Source organism: Phacochoerus africanus, chromosome 2 (assembly GCF_016906955.1).
Source record: "Phacochoerus africanus isolate WHEZ1 chromosome 2, ROS_Pafr_v1, whole genome shotgun sequence".
Classification (NCBI taxonomy): domain Eukaryota; kingdom Metazoa; phylum Chordata; class Mammalia; order Artiodactyla; family Suidae; genus Phacochoerus; species Phacochoerus africanus.
In genome coordinates, this window is record NC_062545.1 from 72,475,556 (window position 1) to 72,499,763 (window position 24,208).

Genomic DNA, 24,208 nt, shown 5'->3' on the forward strand with positions numbered 1-24,208 from the left:
ATAAAGAGTTATAAATAGCCTCCAGGTTCTTAGAGCTTTATTTACAAAAACAAAGATAACCCATGTGCCACCAGCAACATACTTACATAATACGGTTCTGCCTCCCGTTCAGTTATCTCATCCTGATACAGGGTGAAGCAAGTTGGAATTCGTCCAAACCACACATCTCGAAGCACATCTTTGTCATCTGTCATTCTTCCAGTGTTTAAAGCAGTACATATAGGCTAAATTCCTTTTCAACCAACTCCAAACTGAAAATAAAATGAAGACTGTCAGTCAGATCCTTGTAAAAATAAATGAACCTGCTCCAAACCAAGAAAGATTATAGGAAAAAATGAATGCCATAAAGACCATTCGTATCAAAAAACTATGTGATGGGCATTCTTTAGCATGAATGCAAAGATCAGTACAACAAATTCTAAATGTGGAGCTGTTTATTTAAAGGGATCATCAAAGTAACTATTTAAAAATTACATACACAACTGATGAACCACAGCCAAAGGTAAACAATACTGGCATCATTCTCTCGAGGCCCCAAAGAGTCTAAGGCTTATCTAAAGTGAACTCTTCACCTTTAACTCCTATCTCTTAGTCTTATCTGTAAAATGGGAATAATGGCCCTGACCACATAAGATAGATATGAAAATTAATACATGCAGGCCACTTAGAACTATGACTATATTACTATAAAGTATATCTATCCCAATTTACAGAACCAACAAGAACATGTCTCAAAAAATGTTTAAAAGTCAAAGACTTTAAGAACTTAGAATCATTAAAAGTATTATATGACATAAACAGAAATTATAACAGTTGAGGAAAATAACTAAAAAATTGTTTTGAACATTGCCAATAACACTTGATACAGAATCAATAAGCATTACATCAAGTAACAGGCCCAGCTCTGTGGCAAGTGCCAAGGGCATACAAGACAATGATGATGATGATGGTGATAACTTTTTTTAAAACCTCAGGCATTGCCTAGAAGGCATTATTTACAAATCTGCTGAACACATCGGGCACTTTCAGCTCCTTTCCGTGGCTTTGCTCATGCTGGTGGTTTCCTACTCTAACGTAGCATTCCCCACCTCATCTTCCAACTCAGACATTCTTCAGGACCCTGCTCAAAACAGCCTTTCTTCTATGCATGAAGCAAGCAGAACCTGTTTCCTCATTGCACCTTTTTAATCTCTGCTTTCCAATCTCATATTGTTTCCATCATACCACAACAACTGCCAAAGTTCCTTCCAACTCAAAAAAGCTCATGGTTATAATTAAAAGTTACTTTGTGAGAGCTTTCATAAGAGAGGAGGGGAAGAAGTTTAATATTAATAGAACCTATAGTGTTTTCAGGGGAGAATTTTAAAAGATATGAAACTTGAAGAATGGGTAGCATATGTACAAGCAAAAAGATGACAAGTATTCCAAGCAGGGCAAAGCATCAGCAAAAGCAAGAAGTGGGTAAGAATAGTATGTGTCAGCTTTTAGGAAACTTTGTGTTGGGAGGAGTACAAAATGTAAGAGCTGACATTGCTGCATGTTTTAAGATCACACATAATCCTAGGAAAGTCACTTTACTTCACTAAGTTTCTCTTCTAAACTACAGTTTCATATACACTATTGTACACTGACAATTCATTGGAAAATTTAGCGGGTGCAAAACTGAAAATGACTTCAGGCCTTCCTCTTTCCTTTATTACTCTGTGGTCTTCCCTAAATCACTATATTGTAACTCCATTCTTCAGCTGCTCAGGCCATAAACCCAGGAGGCATCCATGACCCCTCTTCACACCAGCTGGCGCTAGCTTAGACACAAATCTAGAATCTGGCCATTTCTTACCATCGCTATAATTAACACACTGATCCAAGTCACCCTGACCTTTAACCCTGATAAATACAATGACCTGCCAACAGAGGTCTCAACTTTCAAAACTCTAGTGAGGGAGTTCCTGTCGTGGCTCAGTGGTAATGAGCCCAACTAGAATGAGGATGAAGGTTCTATCCCTGGCCTCTCTCAGTGGGTTAAGAATCCGGCATTGCCGTGAGCTGTGGTGTAGGTTGCTTGGATCCTGCATGGCTGTGGCTGTAGTGTAAGCCAGTGGCTACACTTCTGATTTGATCCCTAGCCTAGGAACTTCCATATGCCATGGTTGCAGCCCTAAGAAGACAAAACAAACAAACAAAAAACAACCCTATTGAGACAGGACGGAAGGGGGCAGTACACCATTAAAAGAATGACACAGCCACTGGAGACACACAACAAAAACTGCTTAGAACCTACTACACCCAAGAAGGTGAAAGATTTGACTTCCTGTGGACCTTAAGCCTCAATATAGCTCGCTATAATACATCAGCATGCTAAATGACACACCCACAGGCACCATGATAGTTCCAAGGCCAACTGTAAAAGGCCAAAAAGTGGGCAGTGGCCCAATTCCTGGACATTCACACCCCTTCCCCAAAATAGTTGGAATAATCTTCCCACTTGTTAGCCAATGAAATTACCCAGTCCAAAAAAACTCAGGGTCACTCTCTCCATCTGAGACTGACCACATTCTATTGAATGTGTATGTAGCTCTCTAAATAAACCTGCGTTCACTTTACTATGACTCATTCTTGAATTCTTCCCTGAATGAAGCCAAGGACCCTCACTTGGTGGCGCATCCCAGGAACTCACCCAAGACCTGGGACATGTCATCCTCTTGCACCCCGTTTTCCTGCAACATGACCGTCTCATTCAAAGTAAAATCTAAAGTTCTTACAAAGTCCCACCAGCCCTGTATGACCTGGCCCCCACTCTGACTGAATTATCCACTTCTCTCCCTGCCTTGCTCCCCCATTTCCAGCCAAACTAGCTTATGTGCTCCTGCCTCAAGGACCTTGTGGGTGCTCTGATGGCCCTTTCCACTACATTCACATGACACCCTTATTTATTCATACTAGGTTTCTGCTCAAATGTCATCTTTTCTAAGTCCACCACCACAATTTCTTATGCATGGCACCAGCACTACCCATTCCCCTTCACTGTTTTATTTCTCCTCCAAAGGACTTTTCACCACCTGACACGCATTTTAATTATTTTATTTTTATTAAAGTATAGTTGATTTAAGGTGTAGTGTCAATTTCAGCTATACAGCATAGTGACCCAGTCATACATACATATATATTCTTTTTCTCGCACTGTCTTCCATCATGTTCTATCCCAAGAGACTGGATATACTTCCCTGTTCTGTACAGTAGGACCTCATTGATTTTCCATACTAAATGTAATAGTTTGCATCTACCAACCCCAAACTCCCTGTCCATCCCATTTCCTCCCTTAAATAATTTTTATATTAATGTCTCCCCCACACCCTCAAAGTGAACTTCATGATGGCAGGGATTTTTATTGTCTTGTTCACTGTCTATTGTTTTGTTTACTTTTTATTCAGTGCCTGGAACATAATGGGCACTTGATATCTGTTAAATTAATAAAGCAAACCTACACCTGAAATTTTTATTCTAAAAATTTATATCCATATAGTACCATTCTGCTCACTTTTCCCATTTTAATCAGCATACCTTCGAGGATTAAAGCACACGTTTAAACTCAGTGTAAAATTCTATAATTTCCCTCAACTTCTACTCTCAGCCCAACATCTTTACTTTCAAATTCAACCAATAACTCCCTTTATGGAAATCACAACATAATTCGGTTAAGATTCAAGTACCCATACTCCCAAAGGCTCTGAAATTTATCAAGCAAATTCTAGAAGGCCTTGGAAGTTTCAATGCTGCTTAATAGTCTCTGGGTTCTGATTCTTGCTGAAAACAGGCTGTGTCTCCCCACCCCTCAGAAAAATCTAGAAACAATCCAGTTTCCCTAGGTTCCTCAAGTTCAGGTGTGACTTGAAACTAATCCAAAGTATAATTAAAGTATGTCAAAGTGTTTTGCCAACAGAAAATGGCTTTGCTGGGACTAAATGTTACTATTAAAATGAGACTTAATGAGTGCCGTTGAGAAGATAAATTGGGAGAAATACCCATCGATTTCGGATAGAATCCAAGGGCTGTAAAATAACTATGATCTAAATTACTATCCCACGAAAAACGCAGGTCCTCAACAAAACTCTAGAGCCCGCAATGAGACCCTGGCTTCCTACGTTAGTAAGAAGCAGACCTATTCCCCAAGAGACCGCACAGACTACACCCTGCAGCCTGCACTAGGGCTCGGGGGCGGCGCCTGGCCAACGCCATCTCCCTCGGAGGAACACCTTCAGGCGCCACCACCGCCCGGAGGAGCGCTCCTCTCACCAGCCACACGCCCCTCCTTCTTACCACACCTACCCGGCACCTCCCCAACCCACTTCCTCACTCTGGGGTGACAGACACACATATACCCTACCAGAAGCGCCGGCTTCTCCTCCGGCTTCCCGCACTGGTAAGGACGCTCGGGTCCCGGGCACTGGCGGGGCGGCGGCGCAGAGCACCCGACACACTGTCCCGCAGCGGCTCCCCAGCTGGTAGCCCCCAGGGCCGGCACAGCCGCAGGAGGCACCCGCGCGGAGGTCGGAGCCAAGCCCTGCGGCACTTCCGCCCTCCGGTATCCAGCCAAGACAACCTGCAGCCGGGAAGCCCACCGCAAGTCCAGTCACTCTCGGCGCCCGGAGATGACGTCACGAAACCCACGTGGCCCGGCACTCCGCCCTCTGAGTTGGGCCCAACCCCGCAAGGAGGGCAGCGCTTGAGCATGCGCAGACTGAGCGGAGAGCGTGAATGTGAGACTAAACCTCTGGCAAGTTCAGAGCTTCGGCAGTTTCCAGAGTACTGTGCGTTTGGCATGGTCGTTGGTGTTTAGAGAGCTTAAGAGCAAAGAGTTTTACAAATGCTGAGACATCGTCTCGCTAGAGCTTGAGCGCGGCATCCCTCTCCTGGCTTCACAGAGTGATAGTAGTAAAAGGTTGGTTTTCAGAATATTTTTGAAGCCGTCCACCTCAGAATGGGACTTGAACCCACTGGCTGGGACTCAGACCCAGTCAAGACTCAGGGTGTGATTTGAACCCACTGTGTTTTACTTAAAACCACACACCTGGTCTCAGGACTTACTGGTAAGTTCAAGCTCAGTGTTTAAGCACAGAAGGAGTTCAGGGAGTCAAAGAGTCAAAGTAAGAAGTAGATTTATTGATAGAGTATGGGCCGCTCAGAAGGCAAGAGCAGCCTGGAAGATACACATTCCATAGACAGGATATGGCGCACCTTAAAAGGCCAGAGAGTGGCCTCAAAATGTGGAGTGGATAGTTTTTATGGGCTAGGTGATGTCATAGGCTAAAAAGTGGGAGAGTTATTCCAGCTATTTTGGAGAAAGGGCAGGGATTTCCAGGGCTACTGGAAAATGGGCTACTGCCCACTTTTTTGGCCTTTTATGATCTGCCACAGAACTGTCAAGGTGCCTGTGGGTGTGTCATTTAGCATGCTGATATAGGACAGTGAGCATATAATGAGGTTCAAGGTCTACTGGAAGTCAAATGTCCCTCCATCTTGGGCCTAGTAGGTTCTGATCAGTTTTTGTTGTGTCTTCAAGGGCTACGTCATTCTTCTAAAGGTTCTGCCCTGTCCACTTCTTTCCTGTTTCATTTTCATATCTATCTTCTCATTTTATCTTTCCCATGTTGTCAGAGCCACAGCAAGGGTTAATAGCCACATTTAACAGAAGACTAAATTATCTGAATATTAAAGCCCTTCCATCCATACAACTGTGCGTATCCATGTCTTCCTGTTGGTGAAAATAACAAGCAATTAATAAACTCACTTCTAGAGTGTTTGAATTGGATCTATCCAAAAGTCCTACCAGGTCTTTAACATTTTTCTCTTAATTACACATGCCATTCAACATAATGCCATGCATGCCAAGTAAACACTACTGTGTTGAGACTCATGATAGGTTCCTGATAATTGGGAGGATTAGGGAAATCCTAGTAGTAGCCATAGGATTCTTTTTAAAAGAAGGATCTTCTAGATTATCTAGCCCAGTGATTTTTCCAATGGTGAATCACAACTCATTGGTGGGTCATCAAATCAAGTTGGTGGGTCATGAGTAGCATTTGTTAAGTGGAAAAAAAAAAATAAGGGAAATACTGGTATGCTTTACATATGCTAAGGATAAATATTCTTTCCTGAAATTCATTAATACGTATGTGACATACATTGGATAGAAATGTGAAATACATTTTTTTTGGCATGTGAGGCAGTCAAAAAACTTTAAAAGCCACAAACCAGTCCACAGCACCTACTCAGTACAGAAATCTCTACAGCATCCCCACCAGACAGCCATTAGCCTCTGTAAAAAAAGCTCTTGGCATAAAGTTGCTCCACCTTCGCAATGATAGCAAGCAAAACTAAGTGGAATTTACTCTGAAATGTATGGAAAAAAATTAGATGGATCGATGAATGGGTAGAGGGATGGATAAATATGTGATAATGCAAGTACAGTAAAATGTTAATAGTAGAATCTAGGTGGTAAGCCTATGGATGTTCACTGAAATTCTTTCAGCTTTGCTATTATGTTTGAAAACTATGTATGGAGATAATCCTAATAGGTAGAAAGTGATTACACAGAGCTAAAATCCAGCTTCCTGTAACCTTTAAGAATTGAGTCTAGGGAATTCCTGTCTTGGCTCAGCGGAAACAAATCCAACTAGGAACCATGAGGTTGCAGGTTCAATCCCTGGCCTCGATCAGTGGGTTAAGGATCCAGTGTTGCTGTGAGCTGTGGTGTAGGTCACAGATGCAGCTCAGATCTGGTGTTGCTGTGACTGTGGGGTAAGCCAGCAGCTATAGCTGCAATTAGACCCCTAGCCTGGGAACCTCCATATGCCACAGATGCAGGCCTAAAAAGACAAAAAAAAAAAAAAGAATTGAGTCTAATTCCTTCCTCCCCTTGGCCCTCCTCTACCCCACTCCCTCACCAACCTACAGTAGAGATAGCTAACCCTTGTTCTAATAGATAGTACTTCAGCTATGAAAAGAGCTCTTGTGGAGTTCCCTTGTGGTGCAGTAGGTTAAGGATCTGGCATTGCCACCCCAGCAGCTCAGGTTGGTGTGGGTTTGATCCCTGGCGCAGGGAACTTCTACATGCCTTGGACAACCCCTCCCCCCAAGAAAAAGCTCTCATGCTCCATAACCCACTCAGGAGAACACTGTCAGTTCTTTGAGCCTGACATACCTCTCCTCTGGATATGATCCAGTTGCTAGTGTCCCTATTAAATAGTCTTCCCCAGCTCATGATTATGCCCCTTAAGTAAAGTTTTAGAAAAAAGAGGAAATCTGTATTTGTTGTCATTTCCATTTGTTAGGTCTTCTCTTTCAATCAGTGGGATTGCATCTTTGTGATTTTTTTTTTTCAATGAAAATAACTTTTAAGGAGTTCTTTTTGGTTCTCCTTACCTTGCCCTCCAAGCCTCAGCTCCTTCTGGGTGACTCTCAAGCAGCCATTTGTTTTGCGTGAATTTGCTTATGAAGTCTTCCTTTCACCAAAAGCAAATGCACACATCCTTCAAAAGTCTAGATTCAAAGGAGAGACCCAGAGAAATCTCTGTTAATGATACAATTTATTTTCTTCTCACTGTAACGGTTCGCAGTTGTCAAGTCTGACTTTTATTTTTGCGTGCTTATAACGTGTAAAACTCAAAACTATGAGATCCCAACTTTCTTTGCTCTAATTTTCTTAAATCTGCCTTCCTTCCTAACCTCTCAGGTGTCTCTGCTCCCCCCATGAACTCTAACATGCCATTACATTGACCCCTAGGTCCCATCTGTTCTCATCTCCAGCTTACTTGTGTCATGTAGTTAGTTAAGCCAAATTTAATTCTCATTCAATTCTAACTCCGCTGACTGTGCTCCAGCCAATTAACCTCTCTACTTCCCTCACTACTGGTTTCCTCCTTCAGCCTATAAATATGCTCAAGTGTTCTCCCATCCTATTAAAATCCTTCTTTCAAACTTCATCACTTCTTTCCTAGATTAATAGGATAGCCTCCTAACTGACCTCCGTGCCTCCAATCTTGCTCCACTTGCCACAGGAGTCAACTCTATTTGATTTAGATTTCAACCAGATTAAATTATCTATAATGTATTCTTACCATATCACTCTGCTACTTAACATGTTCTAGTGATTCCTTCTGGGCAAATTTCTTTTTTCTCAGCATAATCAACCAAGCCCTCTATGACTGGTTCCTTCCCTTTTTTAAGCCTCGTTTCCTGGTGCTCTCTGCCTTGCATGCCAAATTCCATTTGGCATCTCTCTCTGTAACATGATGCTGTTCCCACTCTCTCTGTTGCCCAAAATGCTATCTCCACCAGACCCATCCCTACATCCCTTCTTCACCATTTGGCTTACACCACTCACTCCGCAAGACTCAGTTCAGGTGTTAGAAAGTATTCCCTGATCCATCCAGTCTGGCTTAGGTGCTCTTCAAAGTGTGGTTTTTTTTGTTTTTTGTTTTTTGTTTTGAATCCCTGATGCCAGCACAATGCCTTGTGTAAATGTTTGTGGAAATAAACTAAGCTGAGCATGAACTTTTTTTTTTTAATTTGCCTTTTAGGGCCAAACCTGTGGCCTATGAAAGTTCCCAGGCTAGGAGTTGAATCAGAGCTACAGCTGCCAGCATACACCACAGCCACAGCATCGTCAGATCCCTGACCTACTGAACAAGGCCAGGGATCGAACTCTCATCCTCTTGGATACTAGTCGGATTCGTTTCTGCTGCACCACAACAGGAACTCCCTGACATGAACTTTGTTCGGTGATTCCCATCACATTCCCCTTGGGAACAAAATTACCTTCTCGTAGCCTAGAGTTTAAGTAGGAAGTAGTGGCTTTACTATCTCATGAGTTTCAAAATTATCAGCAAGGGAAGTTGAAGGTAACTGACATATTCTGCTGTTAGCGGAGCTGGGGTCCCACAGTGGCCTGGAGGTCAAGGTCGCCACCACTGCTACCTCCCATCTCCAGGCCAGTTTTGTGGCTGGCTGGGGTGGGCGAAGGCATGGTTGCTTCGTCCATTTGGCCTTGCATTCTGTGTAAGAACACAGTCACATTTCTGTTCTATTCTTTATCCTTACTTAAACAATACTTCTCTACTGATGCTAGACTAGAAACTCCTAGAGAACAGTGATGAATTCCTATCTATGAAAAGCTGGAAAACTGGAGTTCCACTGGTAGAAAGTGGACCACTAGTTCAGTTTGACATTGCAGTGTACTCTAAACTGCTTTGGTATACAAGCTGTGATATTATGCATGTGCTAGTTTAAGCTTCATTTCTAGTTGCCCAGACTGAGAATTCCATGCTCCAGAAGGGGCCAGGCAAAAACACAGCAGAGGACCATACTCCAAAAGTAGCTATCACCATCCTGATCCAGATCACATGGTTTGCTAATTAGCATGGTAAATGTCAGAGATGGGTTTTTATTTTTGGCTTGCTCAAAAGTATGAAAAATATTAGAAATGGGATCCCACTTATGAAATTAGCAATTTTCAATGTATGTGGATTGACTAAAACATTTTAGAGGTTCCTGCCACCCTTGAATGAAGTGAGTATAGGAATCCATGAAGGCTGCAGCTTGATCCCTAAATTTCCTTATGTCTTCTATAAAGATGATAGAATTCAGACTCAAAAATGATGTTAAAACTACCTTAAGACAACCTTTCTTGGAAGGAAATTCTGAGAGTACCTTAAAGGGCACAGAGCTGTGTTCTTATCCAATTTATACAGCAGGTGTATGAAGTAGTGTTTTGTTTAATAAATAACTGCATATGCATTTGAATTTGATCTAAGGTTGACTTCCATTATAATCTCAGATCCAGATTTTGGGAAATAATTAATCCTCACCAACCTCAACTTCTTTGGTATCTATGCTTATCTATGGAAAAGAACTTGAGTTATAAGTGATCAAATTAGTCTTGGTCACTTAGCAAGAGTGTCAGGTATGTTCTTTTTGTCTCTTAAAATGTTTCTTAAATTCCCGGGTGTTCCCATCATGGTTCAGCAGTTAACAAATCTCACTAGCATCCATTAGGACACAGGTTCCATCCCTGGCCTTGCTCAGTGGGTTAAGGATCCGGCATTGTGGTGAACTGTGGTGTAGGTCACAGACACGACTCAGATCCTGCGTAACTGTGGCTGTGGTGTAGGCTGGCAGCTATAGCTCCGATTTGATCCCCAGCCTGGGAACCTCCATATGCCACAGGTGCGGCCCTAAAAAGCAAAAAAAAAAAAAAAAAGTTTCTTAAATTAAAAAAAAAAATTTAAATGGCAGTAGATTTCAAAAATTTGGATTAATGACTTATCCTGGACTTGGACAACCTTGGGCCCACAATCCCACGTGGCAACTGCGTGCTGGAGTGAACCTTTTAGTCTCAAAATGCCCTCTCCACTTTCCCACTGTCCCCACACCATTAGTTGTTTAGACATTAGATTATCTACCTGGATGCTAGAGACATTGGAGCTTAACACTCCTTTATAGCTCTTCATGTTTCTGAGGCACTACCTACCCCAGTTTTTGCAGATATTCATGTTGAACAAAACCGAAACAATTAGGCCAGAATGGGTTTATACTGAATAATTTAAGACACATTTGATTGTGCTTGTAATCAGATTTATGGCTCTAAGATTTTTCTATTTTTAATTTTTGTAGGGCTACACCTATGGCATGTGGAAGTTCCCAGGCTAGAGGTTGAATCGGAGCTGTAGCCACAGGCCTATGCCACAGCCACAGCAACACCAGATCCGAGACGCCTCTGTGGCCTACACCACAGCTCATAGCAATGCTGAATTCTTAAAGTGAAGCCAAGGATCAAACCTGCATCCTCATGCTAGTCAGGTTCGTTACCGCTGAGCCACAATGGGAACTCCTACGGCTCTGAGATTTTACTTTTAGGCAATTCTAAGGACATATGCTTGAAAGTTGGGAAAATATCATTATATGATATTCTCTCCTATGAGGTGAGAGAACATTTGGAGGATCCAGATAATATTTTGAGACTTTCAGTCCTCAACAATCATAGGCATTCCCTTTGTTATCTGTTTAAATGGCATTCTAAAATCAATCCAGGAGCCGGATAGAGCCACTCTTCTAGCTTTAATGATAGCCTTTCATTCATTATGTCAAGTCTTTATTCAGTCATTTAAGTATTTCTTGAGTTCATATAATTATGTGCTTGGTAAAATAAAAATAGCTCTTAAGCAACAGCAAAAGAATCCCAAAATTTCAATACATGTGTATATATATGTTAAAAAATCACAATATATGGAGTTCCCGTCGTGGCACAGTGGTTAACAAATCCAACTAGGAACCATGAGGTTGCGAGTTCGATCCCTGGCCTTGCTCAGTGGGTTAAGGATCCAGCGTTGCTGTGAGCTGTGGTGTGGGTCTCAGACAAGGCTCGGATCCCGTGTGGCTGTGGCTGTGGTGTAGGCTGGCGGCTACAGCTCTGATTAGACCCCTAGCCTGGGAACCTCCACATGCCACAGGAGCGGCTCAAGATAAGACAAAAAAAAAAAAAATCACAATATAGAGCAGTTTTCCTATGACTACCATGTCAACTACATAGTACCATATGTAATTCTAACACCACTACAGATAAAATGTGGATTTCTGTTGAAAATATTGTGTTTTAAGACTCTATGATTCCAGTTACCCAACACTCTCTACCTGCTTGCCTACACAGATTCTGTAGGGATGAATTAAAGCAATATGCAAATGTTCTCTGGAAAAAATATGCATTTATAACTTCTGTGCATTTAAAAAAATTTTGATCTCCAGAATTAATATTATTCTTAAATAATTGTTGATTTAGATTATTTGGTTTTTCTCATATGAGTGTTTTTCTATAAAAAGCTGGGGAAGGAGTTCTCATTGTGGCTCAGCGGGTTAAGAACCTGACTAGTATCCATGCAGATGCAGGTTCAATCCCTGGCCTTGCTCAGCGGGTTAAGGATCTGGTGTTGCTTCAAGCTGCAGCATAGGTCACAGATGTGGCTTGGATCTGGCGTTGCCATGCTGTAGGCTTACAACTGCAGATCTGATTCAGCCCTTAGCCTGGGAACTTCCATATGCCGCAGGTGCGGCCCTAAAAAGAAAAATAAAATAAAAGATTTTAAAAAGCTGGGAAAATCCAGCCAGGCAGTTTTTCAGTCTGTTTTTTCAGAAGAAAAATAGTCTGCAAAGTGTAAAATTGAGGAGGAAGTCAAACAAAACAAAAACAAATCCTTGCAGTAACATGTTGTTGTCACTAGGTGACACAATCAACCTGATATAAAGCCCAGAGCTCCCAGCAAGCAAGGCCAGTCAACAGCACCCTCAATAATGTAAAAGACCATGTTTCTCAACTTCTGGTTATCTCTCTTGAGTGAAAGACTTGGTAAAATCCTAAAAAAAATTCCTAATTTTCACAAGATTATTTTAATTTGAAAAAAAAAGACCCACTTTCTAAACCTTGACTTAGTACTGACAATATTTCCTTCAGATCCATTCCCTTTGCTTCACACCATGCTTGGCTTTGGATCATAAGCCAGTGCAGTAGTATAGCTGAGGGCATGGGCTCTTAAATTCAATATCCGGTGTCCATTACCTGTGTGGCTGTGTACAAAAATATTTAAAATACTGGCTGCATAATTCCACACAGACAGTGCAAAATGAAAATGAGGGCCCTTTGTTAAGAAAGAGAATTTTAAAAAATTTAATATGTTTTATTTAATTATACTTGATTTACAATGTTTTGGTTATTTCTGCTGTACAATAAAGTGATTCATTTATACATATGCACATATTCATTTTTTTCAGATTCTTTTCCCATATAGTTTATTAAAGAATATTGGGTAGTGTTCCCTGTGCTATATAGCAGGTCCCCATTGACCATCCATTCCATTTACTATAGTGTGCATATGCCAATCCCAAATCCCCAATTCACCCCTCCTCCACAACCTGTCCCCTTCAGTAACCATAGGTTTGCTTTTGAAGTCTCTGAGTCTGTTTCTGTTTGGAAATAAGTTTGTTTGTATCTTTTTTAAGATTCCAGATATAAGTGATATCATATGATATTTGTCTTTCTTTGTCTTACTTACTTCACTTAGTATGATTACGTCCCATTTGTTTATTTTTTATTTTCATTACTCTAGGAGGTGGGTCTGAAAAAAATATTGCTGTAGTTTATGTCGAACTATGTTTTCTTCTAAGAATTTTATAGTATCTATCTTACATTTAAGTCTTTAATCCATTTTGAGTTTATTTTTGTTTGGTGTTAGAGGATTTTCTGATTTCACCTTTTTATGTGTAGCTGTACAGTTTTCTCAGCACCACTATTGAAGAGATTGTCTTTTCTCTATTGTATATTCTTGCCTCCTTTGTTGTAGATTGGTTTACAATAGGTGTGTGGGTTTATTTCTAGGCTATCTATCCTATTCCATTGATCTCTATTTCTGTTTTTGTGCCAGTACCATACTGTCCTAATTACTCTAGCTTTGTAGTATAGTCTGAAGTCAAGGAGCCATCAGCCATCCTCCAGTTTCATTTTCCTTTCTCAGGGTTGCTTAGGCTATTTGGAATCTTTTGTGTTTTCATACAAATTGAAACATTTTTTGTTTAGTTCTATAAAAAATGCAATCGTGATTTGATAAGGGTTGCACTGAATGTGTAGATTGCCCTGGGTAGTATAGTCATTTTGACAGTATTTATCCTTCCAACCCAAGAACATAGTATATATTTCCATCTGTTTGTATCATCTTTGATTTCTTTCATCAGCATCTTACAGTTTTCAGAGTAGGAGTCTTTTGACTCTTTAGGTAGGTTTATTCCTAGGTATTTTATTCTTTTTGGTGTGATGGTGAATGGGATTGTTTCCTTAATTTCTCTTTCTGATCTTTTATTCTTAGTGTATAAAAATGTGAGAGACTTCTGTGTATTAATTTTATATCCTGAAACTTTACCAAATTCTTTGATGAGTTCTAGTAGTTTTCTGATAGTGTCTTTAGGTTTTCTATGTATAGTATTATGTCATCTGCAAAGAGTGACAGTTTTACTTTTTTTCCAATTTAGATTGCTTTTATTTCTTTTTCTTCTCTGATTGCCATGGCTAGACCTTTCCAAAACTATGTTGAATAAAAGTGGGTATCTTTATCTTGTTCTTAATCTTAGCAGAAATTCTTTCAGCTTCTCACTGTTGAGAATGATGTTAGCTGTGGATTTGTCATATACGGCCTTTATTATGTTGAGGTAGATTTCCTATGCCCACTTTCTGGGGCGGGGGTATCATAAATGGATGTTGGATTTGTCAAAAGCTTTTTCAGCATCCATTCAGATGATCATAACTGGTTTTATTCTTCAGTTTGTTAATGTGGTGTATCATACTGATTGATCTGTGGATGTTGAAAAATCCTTGCATAGTGGGATAAATTCCACTTGATCCTGGTATATGATCCTTTTAAAGTATTGCTAGATTCAGTTTGCTAGTATTTTGTTGAGGATTTTTGCATCTATGGTCATCAGTGATATTGTCCTGTAAAATTTTCTTTTTTGTGGTATCTTTGTTTTTGATATCAAGGTGATGATGGCCTTATAGAATGAGTTTGGGAGTGTTCCTTTCCCTGCTATTTTTTGAAACAGTTTCAGAAGGCTAGGTGTTAACTCCTCTCTGAATGTTTGATAGAATTCACCTGTGAAGCCGTCTGGACTTTTGTTTGTTGGAAGGTTTTTAATCACAGTTTCAATTTTAGTTCTCGTGATTGGTCTATTCATATTTTTTTTTATTTCTTCCTTGGTCAGTCTTGGAAGAGTGTACTTTTCTAAGAATTTATCCATTTCTTCTAGGTTGCCCATTTTATTGGCACATATTTGCTTGTAGTAGTCTCTTATGATCTTTTGTATTTCCATGGTGTCCATTGTAACTTCTTTTTCATTTCTAATTTTATTGGTTTGAGTCATGTCCCTTTTTTTTTCTTGATGAGTCTGGCTAAAGGTTTATCCATTTTGTTGATCTTTTCAAAGAACCAACTTTTAGTTTCATTGATCTTTTCTATTGTTTTCTTTATCTCAATTTGATTTATTTCTGCTCTGATCTTTATAATTTCTTTCCTTCTACTAATTTGGGTTTTGTTTGTTCTTCTTTCTCTAGTTGCTTTAGGTGTAAGGAGAGGTTATTTATTTGAGATTTTTCTTGTTTCCTGAGGTAAACTTGTATTGCTATAAACTTCCCTCTTAGAACTGCTTTTGCTGCATCCCATAAATTTTGGATCATTGTGTTTTCATTTTCAGTTGTCTCTAGGTATTTTTTTTCCTCTTTCATTTCTTTAGTGATCCATTGGTTGTTTAGTAGCACATTGTTTAGTCTACACATGTTTGTGTTTTTTGCAGTTTTTTTTCTTGTATTTGATTTCTAATCTTATAGCATTGTGGCCAGAAAAGATGCTTGATATGTAAACTTATTATTTAAATTGGAATGTAGTTGATTTACAATGTTATGTGAGTTTCAGGTATACAGCACAGTGATTCAGTTACACATACACACGAACACATACATACATATATATGTATGTATGTGTATATATATATATATATATATATATATATATATATATATATTCTTTTTCAGGTTTTTTTCTCTTATAGGTTATTACAAAATATTAAGTATAGTTCCTTGTGCTGTATGGTAGGTCCTTGTTGGTTATGTTTTATATATAGTGGTGTGTATATTTTTAATCCCAAACTCATAATTTATTCCTCCCCCCTTTCCCCTTTGGTTACCTTAAGTTTGCTTTATTTTTGTTTTGTAAATAAGTGCTTTTGTATCTTTTTTTAGATTCCACATATAAGCAATATCATATGATATTGATCTTTTTCTGTCTGACTGACTTCATTTAGTGTGATATTCTCTAGGTCCATCCATGTTGTTGCAAATAGTATTATTTCATTATTTTTTATGGCTGAGTAGTATTCCATTGTATGTTATCCATTCCTCTGCTGATGGACAATTAGGTTCCTTCCATGTCTTGGCTATTGTAAATAGTGCTGCAAAGAACACTGGGGTGTATATATCTTTTAAAATTATGGTTTTATCCAGATATATGCCCAGGAGTGGGATTGCAGTATCATATGGTAACTCTATTTTTAGTTTTTTAAGGAACCTCCATACCATTCCCCATACTGGCCATACCAACATACATTCCCATCAGCAGTGTAGGAGGGTTCTTTAAGAAAAAGAATTTCAAGATGATGACAGCAGGACATTAAATCAAGTTCCATGTGGTCCAACAGGTTACACGCCCAAGAGCTTAGTTCTTATGTAACTTCTCCAAACCTCCACTTCTCCATTTTCCTCATGGTTAAATGAAGATAATGAAAGCACCTGCTTCATAGACTCATTGTGAAGATTAAGTAGGGTAATACACATAAAACATTTATCATAGTGCTTGGTACATAGTGAGCTCTTAGTAAATGGGAGCTGTTCTTTTTCATATTTGTCATTAGACTCTGTGCCACCCCTCCCCTGCACCAATCCATTTTTCAATCTGCTGTCAGAGTGATCTTCTTTAGCGCAGTTACAGTTATGCCACTGCCCTGGTTTTGTGTTTTTGGTTTTTGGCTTTTGGTTTTGGGGATTTGTTTTGGGGTTTTTTTGTTTGTTTGTTTTTTGGTGTTAGGTTTTTACAAAAACCAAATCCTTACTACCTACAGAATAATATCTAAATTTCTTGGGCTAACCTAATCCAACTTCATCACTCATCACCTGTCTGGCTCCCTGGTCTATCTCTGACCTCTGTCTCACATCCTGTGCCTTTGCTGACCCTGTGTCTTCTGCTAGAAATGCCCTCTCCCCAGGACTGTAGGAAAACACAGGAATCACAGTCATTAGAGCCATTTATAATCTAGACTGGCAAACAGAATATTACACAGAGATTCAGGAAGAATGCAAGACAGAGAGAGAAGAATGGTCAAGGGGAAAAAGTCTGAAAAGTTCAGAAGTAGAAGTCATGACTGTAATGGCGCTTTCTAAAGCATTTTGTTTCACGGTTTACTAATGGTTACTCTATTGTGCATAGATTATATATGTAATATGTATCAAAGCTCATGGCCCCGTGTATTCTTTTTCAAACATATAATTCATATCCTTAAGTTATTAAATGCTACACTTAAAAGCAGGGGAAATAGGTACTTTTAAATAATTTTTAGAGCAGTTTTAGATTTACGCAAAACTAAGCAGAAAGTCCAGAGAGTTCCCGTATACCCTGTCTCCAAATACTTTCTTCCATTATCACATCCTGCAATGGCATATTTGTTATAGTCAATGAACCCATACTGACCCATCATTTTCTCCTAGAGTCCCTATTTACATTATGCTTCACTCTTGGTTTAGACAAAGGGGCTAAACATGAGTTTAGTCACATTTAAGGGACAACTATTCACCATTATAGTATCATACAGAGGTGTTTCACTGCCCTGAAAATCTTGCATTCTGCCTGATTATCCCTCCCTTCCTCTAAACCCCTGGCAACCACTAATTCTTTTCCATCTACATAGATTTGAGTTTTTGAGAATGTTGTATAGTTGAAATTGTAAAGTATGAAGGCTTTTTAGAATGTCTTTTCTCAGTTAGTGATATGCACTGAAATTTCCTTTATGTCTTTTCAGGGTGTAATGTCTTTTTAAATGAAATTTTAAAGTTTTAAGTGAAAGTCACGTTTAATTACACCAAGTAGAATATTTAGATGATTCTCTTTTTTACTTAAAATATACTAATTGAAATTTAATACAGACGTTTATCAACTCTTGTGTTGGGGACCTTTCTGTGGGATAATTTGCCCATATACATGAATTACCTGAATTGTCACCCTAGTGATGGTATATTCTTATATTCTTAAAGACTCTCTATTTTAGGGATGAGTGGTATGGCTTAAAACACTGACTTTTTTAAATTAAAGTATTCAGTTTACCTAAAAATAAATCCTGCTGAATTTTTGAAAAGCCCATTTTATAATCACGACCTTTTCGCATTCCCCTCCCAGTATGACAGCACAGTCAGCCTGTATCTTTCTCCACTAGTGGTGTCACTACCACACACATGCCATAGTTTACTGTTCATGTTTTCTAACTGCTACCACTGAAAAGGTCTATAACCATCATTGTGTTTTATTACCTTGGGCTTTATACTATGGTCATGATTTAAGAGAATACAAGAGAAGGAAAAGGTATAGGTATTTCAGGAAAGGAATGAAAAAGGATCAAAAGCAGGAATGAAACAATCGCATTCGTGCCTGGGTGCTGTGAGTGTATTTTGTTCTGCAAATGTAAGATACTCTATGTCAGGAGGTTAGGCAATTCATCACATACACACTAGTTAGTTAATTAACATTTATGGAGCATAGACTATGTGCCAGGCAAACTTCTATAACATTTTTTCTAATATTCTAACCAGATTCCCAGTGCTCATGCCATGTGGGAGTTCCTCTTTGGAAAGCGCACACATTCATAAAGAAATCATAAATACAGAGTTAAGTGACTTTGGAAAGAGCCTATGTAAGTGAAGGGTCCTGAAGTTTTAGCTTCACAGTAAACTCACCTCCATTTCTAAGGACTGAGAAACTGAAGTTAAGAAGTGAGGCTCAGGTAGCCCCATTCTTCACTTCTCTTATGTATCCAGGGCTGCTTCCTGTCCCATGATCTAAATTTTTCCCTAGAAGAACAGTTCATCTCAGTTATATTGCCATTAGAGTTAAGGGAAAAATTAAACAAGAAGTTTTCCTGTTCTGCTTGCCACACATTTCTGTCCACTATTCATGCGCCCTGATTTTATTCACTGCCTTATTCTAGATGGGTTTTCTAACATCCTTTTCATCTTCTAACCATAACATGAAATTTCTGTATTCCTGAAAGACAGATACAAGTAATCATTTCCTCCCCCCCACCACACTTTCCTAGCAATTTATAAAATGATTAGTGTTCTCACAGAACAGTGTGTTCATTCACTTAATAGGCATTTATGTACAAGGCTGAATTAAGTACTCAGGATGCTAAGATGCATCAGAAATAATAATTTCTTCCCTCAAGGAACTCACCTTCCAATTTGGCACAGATCTGATAAGTAAACAAGTGATTGCAACAGTCCCTAACAGGCTGTAATAGAACTATACACAACTGTTACAGGAACCTAGCTTCAAGAACAACTAGTAGCAATGTATAAAATCAATCTTAAGGGATAAATAGATACAACAGATGGACAAAAAAAGAAGGGCTTTGAAGCCAGAAGCTCTTAACCAAAGAGTCCATGGTTAAAATTAAGGGGCTTGAAGAACTTGGATGGGAAAATGAGTACATCTTTATTTTCATTAACCTCCAGTTTGAAATTTAGCATTTTCTTCCATTGTCAATATAGGTCACAAACTGGAGTAGTATTGTAAACTTGTCACCAACAGAAACATAGATATATTCAACTCATCTTGCAGTTGTCTCGGATTCTTGAAATATTATTTTATACCCATCACTACTTAATTATACAATGAATTAGACCCAGTGCAAGACCTTAGTATTTCTGCATTAATAAAGAAACACTGTATAACACAAACTTGTTTTCCTAATATTTTGATAACTGAATAGGAATATACAGTTATCACTTTGTAATAATATGTATGTCTGTGTAATATGTATGTCTCTTTGTAATAATATGTCTGATTATGCATTTAAATATATTATTCTGAGAAAAGCTCCATAGACTAAGAGGTTCATTGCAAAAAAAAGAATAAATAAATAAGGTTAAGAACCCCCGTTCCAGGCAAAGAGAACAGAAGATTACAGCAAGTGTAAAAGATGAAGACTTGTTCAAGAATTCAGTCATCAGTGCTGTCTTTTCATTCCCTTGCCTCTAAATTCTTATCATTCCTCTTTCTGCCACTTCCCAGTTTGGGACACCCTGTCCACCTGGCCCTCCTCCAGTCCATTTCCCACACTTCCTTCTTTTGGGAATCCATGTTCCCAGTGCTGGTATTGTGTTACTGCTATTCAGGTTGAAGGGGATAAGGAAAGCCCGACCTGCTTGGCCTTGATCTTGCCTCTCCCCTGCAGTCCCCAAGGCACCTCTGTGAGCACTTGGGATCCCTAGGACAGATCCCTTCTGAAAAGAGCAAGTGTGGCTTTCAGTACCCTCCACGGGGCACTCACTACCTCTCCACCCTCGTCTCCCACAGTATGAGCATGGTCCTCCAGCCTCACAAAAATGCTTTTCACACTGAAAAGAGGTCCTGCCCTCTATCAGGGGCTCTACAAGCTATTTTCTTTTTTTTCTGCCTGGGACACTACTTCTCATCACTCATTTTTCTTAGTTATCCCTAATTATCTGTTAGGTGTCTTCCTCTGAGAAGTCCTTCTGCTCCCCCAAAGAATGACCTAAGTACATCTCCTATGTGTTACCTTAATAGCCTGGATTTCCCTTTATTTTATCACTGAGTGGTTATAGACTTTTTACTGGTCTGTGTTCCATGAAAAAATACTGCACCCTCTTCTCCGTTCAGCACTGAGCCTTTCCTCACTATTTAATTTGCCACATAGAGCCTAACAGGTAGTGGGCATTTGACAGCTGTTTACTGGTGAGATGAATAAATGAATGAAACAAGAATTGTCATCTAGGGCTCTATTAGGATAAGGCTTGGAAACCAAGGAAAGCGGTTTGAACTTTATCCTCTAAACTAGGGTTTTCCAAACTGAACCTTATGATCTGTTAGTGGATTGTAAGATCAGTTTAGGGGTTTGCAATAATTTTTTGGTGTGAAATACAATTTCATAGCACAGAAGAGTAGAGAGCAGAGTAGAATAGAATAGAAAATATCAGTGCATCACAAGCAGCAAGGGTTAAGTTTGTTTCATAAAACTTTTACTTCAGTTATGCATATTATGCATATACATGAACATCCTGCATGTATATGTGATTGAGTTGTGATTATTTCTTCTTGTAGGTTAAGAAAGTTCTAAAGCTTCTGCTGTAACCACAAGGGAGCCATTTTGAAGGGTCTCAATTAATGATGTGATATGATCAGATTTGTGGTTTGGGAAATTCCTCAGACCACAGCATGAAGGGTATTTTGACCAGTGATGGAGACTATAGGAGTAACTAAAAAGCTCCTACGGTCAACTGAAAAATGACAAGAAAGATAATGGGAAGGAGGGGGGTGGGAAGGAGAAATGGTGACTGATTGGATGGAGGGTGTGTGTGAGGAGAGTTGAGGTTTAACATCTGATACCATGGGCTTGATCTAGAATGCCATTATTTAGGTAATGCGTACATCAAAACCAAGGTCAGTCCAATAGGAGGAAAATCAATTATACTAACTTTTGAATTGAAAAGGATAATTAGTCCACACTGACATGAATTGCTCCGGGTGCTAAATATAGTAACTAGTGAGGTAGATGGTCCCATGTATAAATTATCCATAACTAGTAAGTTAAGTAGTGTTTAAATCTGGTTGCTTAAACATTTAAGCTACTTTATTATGCTATCACTATGGTATGTAAATTGATACTCTATGCTTTTGAGTAGGAAAACCAACCTACATAGCCCATTGCTTATGAATTATCTCTATTTTACTCACCAATCTCAAATCCTTTTTTGGAATGAGACAAGAGGAAAAAAAATCCGGTAATATATAACTCGTACAAGTTTATAAGCATTGCATATGGCGATAAATATTATTATTTTGCTTCTCCATGTAATAATTATGTTTTCTCCTGCAAAGCCCTCATGCATCTGGAAGAATTATATAATGTTCTCAATTTACTCTGGATGGGCAATGTTTAACCTGGGTGTTATGTAGATCATCATATCTTAGTTGCAGGACAGATTCTCATCCAAACAATTTGAATGTAAATCAGGTATGGGTGTTGTCCTGATTAGTTATTTAGGCTGAGATTCAGAATTAGCTCAGTGGAGGAGTATTAGTTGACCAAGGTGCAGCCAAGGAATGAGACAAAAATAATATGTGTGTTTATATGCATTAGATTAGTAAGGTAATAATAAAATAATGACTATAGGCTCACATTAAAGCAGCAACTATTAAGTTTTGAGCCCAGTCATTTAATATTTATTTGTCTTATGTGTTAAACTAGATGTTAAGCTCCTAAAAAATGTGTCAGGTGCCACATAGCACTTAACAGTGCTCTGAGCCATGCTTAGTGATTGAATGAGGGAAGTAGTTATTAAAAATTCCAGTGTTTCCCATCAATAGATAATTGACTTAAGAAGATATATATACATGTATGTATATACACACACATAATGAAATATATATGTGTATATATATAATATATATAATAGAATACTACTCAGCCATAAAAAAGAATGAAATATTGCCATTTGCATAAACTTGGATGGACCTAGAGATATATGATTAGTGAAATAAGTCAGACAAAGAAAAACACTCTATGGTATCACTTATGTGTGGAATCTAAAAAATAATACAAATGAATCTATATACAAAATAGAAAAAAACCATATGGAAAACAAATTTATGTTAACCAAAGAGGAGGTAGGGGGATGGACAAATTAGAACTATGGGATTAGCAGATACAGACTACTCTATATAAAACAGATAACCATCAAAGATTTACTGTACAGCACAGGGAATTATATCCAATGTCTCACAATAACCTATAATGGAATATAGTCTGTCAGACACCACACACATATACACACATAAACAAAAACAAACAAAAAACAAAAACTCAAACCCCAAATCACTGTACTGTATACTTGAAACTAATACAATATTGTAAATCAACTATGCTTCAATAAAAGTAAATAATATGTATTTTAAAGCTCTAAAAAAAATTCCAGTGCCTCCATCCGGACACAGGTTTGGTCCCTGGCCTTGCTCAGTGGGTTAAGTATCCAGCGTTGCCATGTGCTGTGGTGTAGGTTGCAGGTGCAGGTGGGATCCCACGTTGTTGTGGCTGTGGCATAGGCCGGCAGCTACAGTTCCAATTTGACCCCTAGCCTGGGAATCTCCATATGCCACGATGCAGCCCTAAAAAGACAAAATAATAATAATAATAAAGAAAAATAGAAGACTTATTTACATCACTTTATAAGTAAAGCTAATCTCTATTACCCCTCCCATTGGAAAAAGGTACATATTTGAATCATTTACTTTATTAATTCCATTTGGCTTTAAATAACTCTTGGCTGTTTTTTTTTTTTTTTAAATATCCTTGAAGTATAAATTTGTAGTCATTAAACAAACTGAAATAAGCATGACATAGTATCATTGCAATACCTTAAATCTCCCTATTGAGAAATCTTAAAACATGTACACAGGCTTAAACTATAATTAACCCATGAACCACTCTCTCTAGGCATTCTTAAGTTTACTTAAGCATTAATACATATAATACTCTAATAAAGGGGAGAATTTTTACTATGCATCTCTTGGGAATCGAAGTTAGTTAGTGGCAATTATGTTTGTAATATTAGCATCACCAGGCCCCACAGAGATCTGATTGAAAGCAGTTAAGAGATCAACTAAATTTTCTGGCTATAAGCAAACATCTAGGTACAAAGATATGTGTTGGATATGGATTTATATTTAGCTCAAAGCAGCATATTTGGCTTTAGACTATGCAATGGAAATTGTTTGTCTTTTCCTAGTGTTAAAAGTTTCCTTGATAAAAATATGTTTTAAGATTGTTAAATTACATATTTCTAAAATAAACTAGATTTTAGCTGTTAACTAATTAACTGTTTGTTTCTACAACTTGAAGCTGACTTCATGCAAGGGTGTTAAAGCTGACATCCCGTGTCTTCTGTTGCTTCAGTCAGCAATGATTGGTAGAGAGATTTTTGGAAATCAAGGAGACCAGAGCAGATCCAGCGTCTAACTATGGCTACCATCATGTCAGAAGCTCTAAATAAAACCATAATGCAGATAATTATTTTATCTGTGAAATTCAGTGGTAAGCTACCTGAGGATGAGACTTCCTGGGTCTGATATGTCAGGCATCCATGAACTCCCAAATTTTGTCTTAGGATATCCCTAGATTCAACTGACTAATGAAGCCCTCAATTCTGAAATAAAGTTAAAATTCACAACTTACTGAAATATTTACTACCATATCAATGAACCAAAAGTTCACTTGCTTTTAACCTTGTGTAATAAAGTATATACCCCTACTTTGACATTAAATATATCTTGTAATTCAT

The 24,208-nt window shown here is 38.6% G+C and overlaps 1 protein-coding gene across 3 annotated transcripts in view; it reads right to left on the reverse strand.

The window, feature by feature from the left end:
• The window catches only part of ATG5 (autophagy related 5), a 114,548-nt gene extending 110,024 nt beyond the window's left edge, over nt 1–4,524 (reverse strand). For 2 of the 3 annotated variants that reach the window (XM_047761764.1, XM_047761771.1), the window contains exons 1-2: nt 4,385–4,524; nt 87–251 (exon numbers count right to left, since the gene is read on the reverse strand). In XM_047761764.1, coding sequence (XP_047617720.1) covers nt 87–194 — 108 coding nt within the window. In that variant the 5' untranslated portion in view covers nt 195–251; nt 4,385–4,524. Of the gene's footprint in view, nt 1–86; nt 252–4,384 lie in introns of those variants that run through there. The other variant, XM_047761779.1, reaches the window with a different exon arrangement.
• Between the last annotated feature and the right edge of the window lie 19,684 nt (nt 4,525–24,208).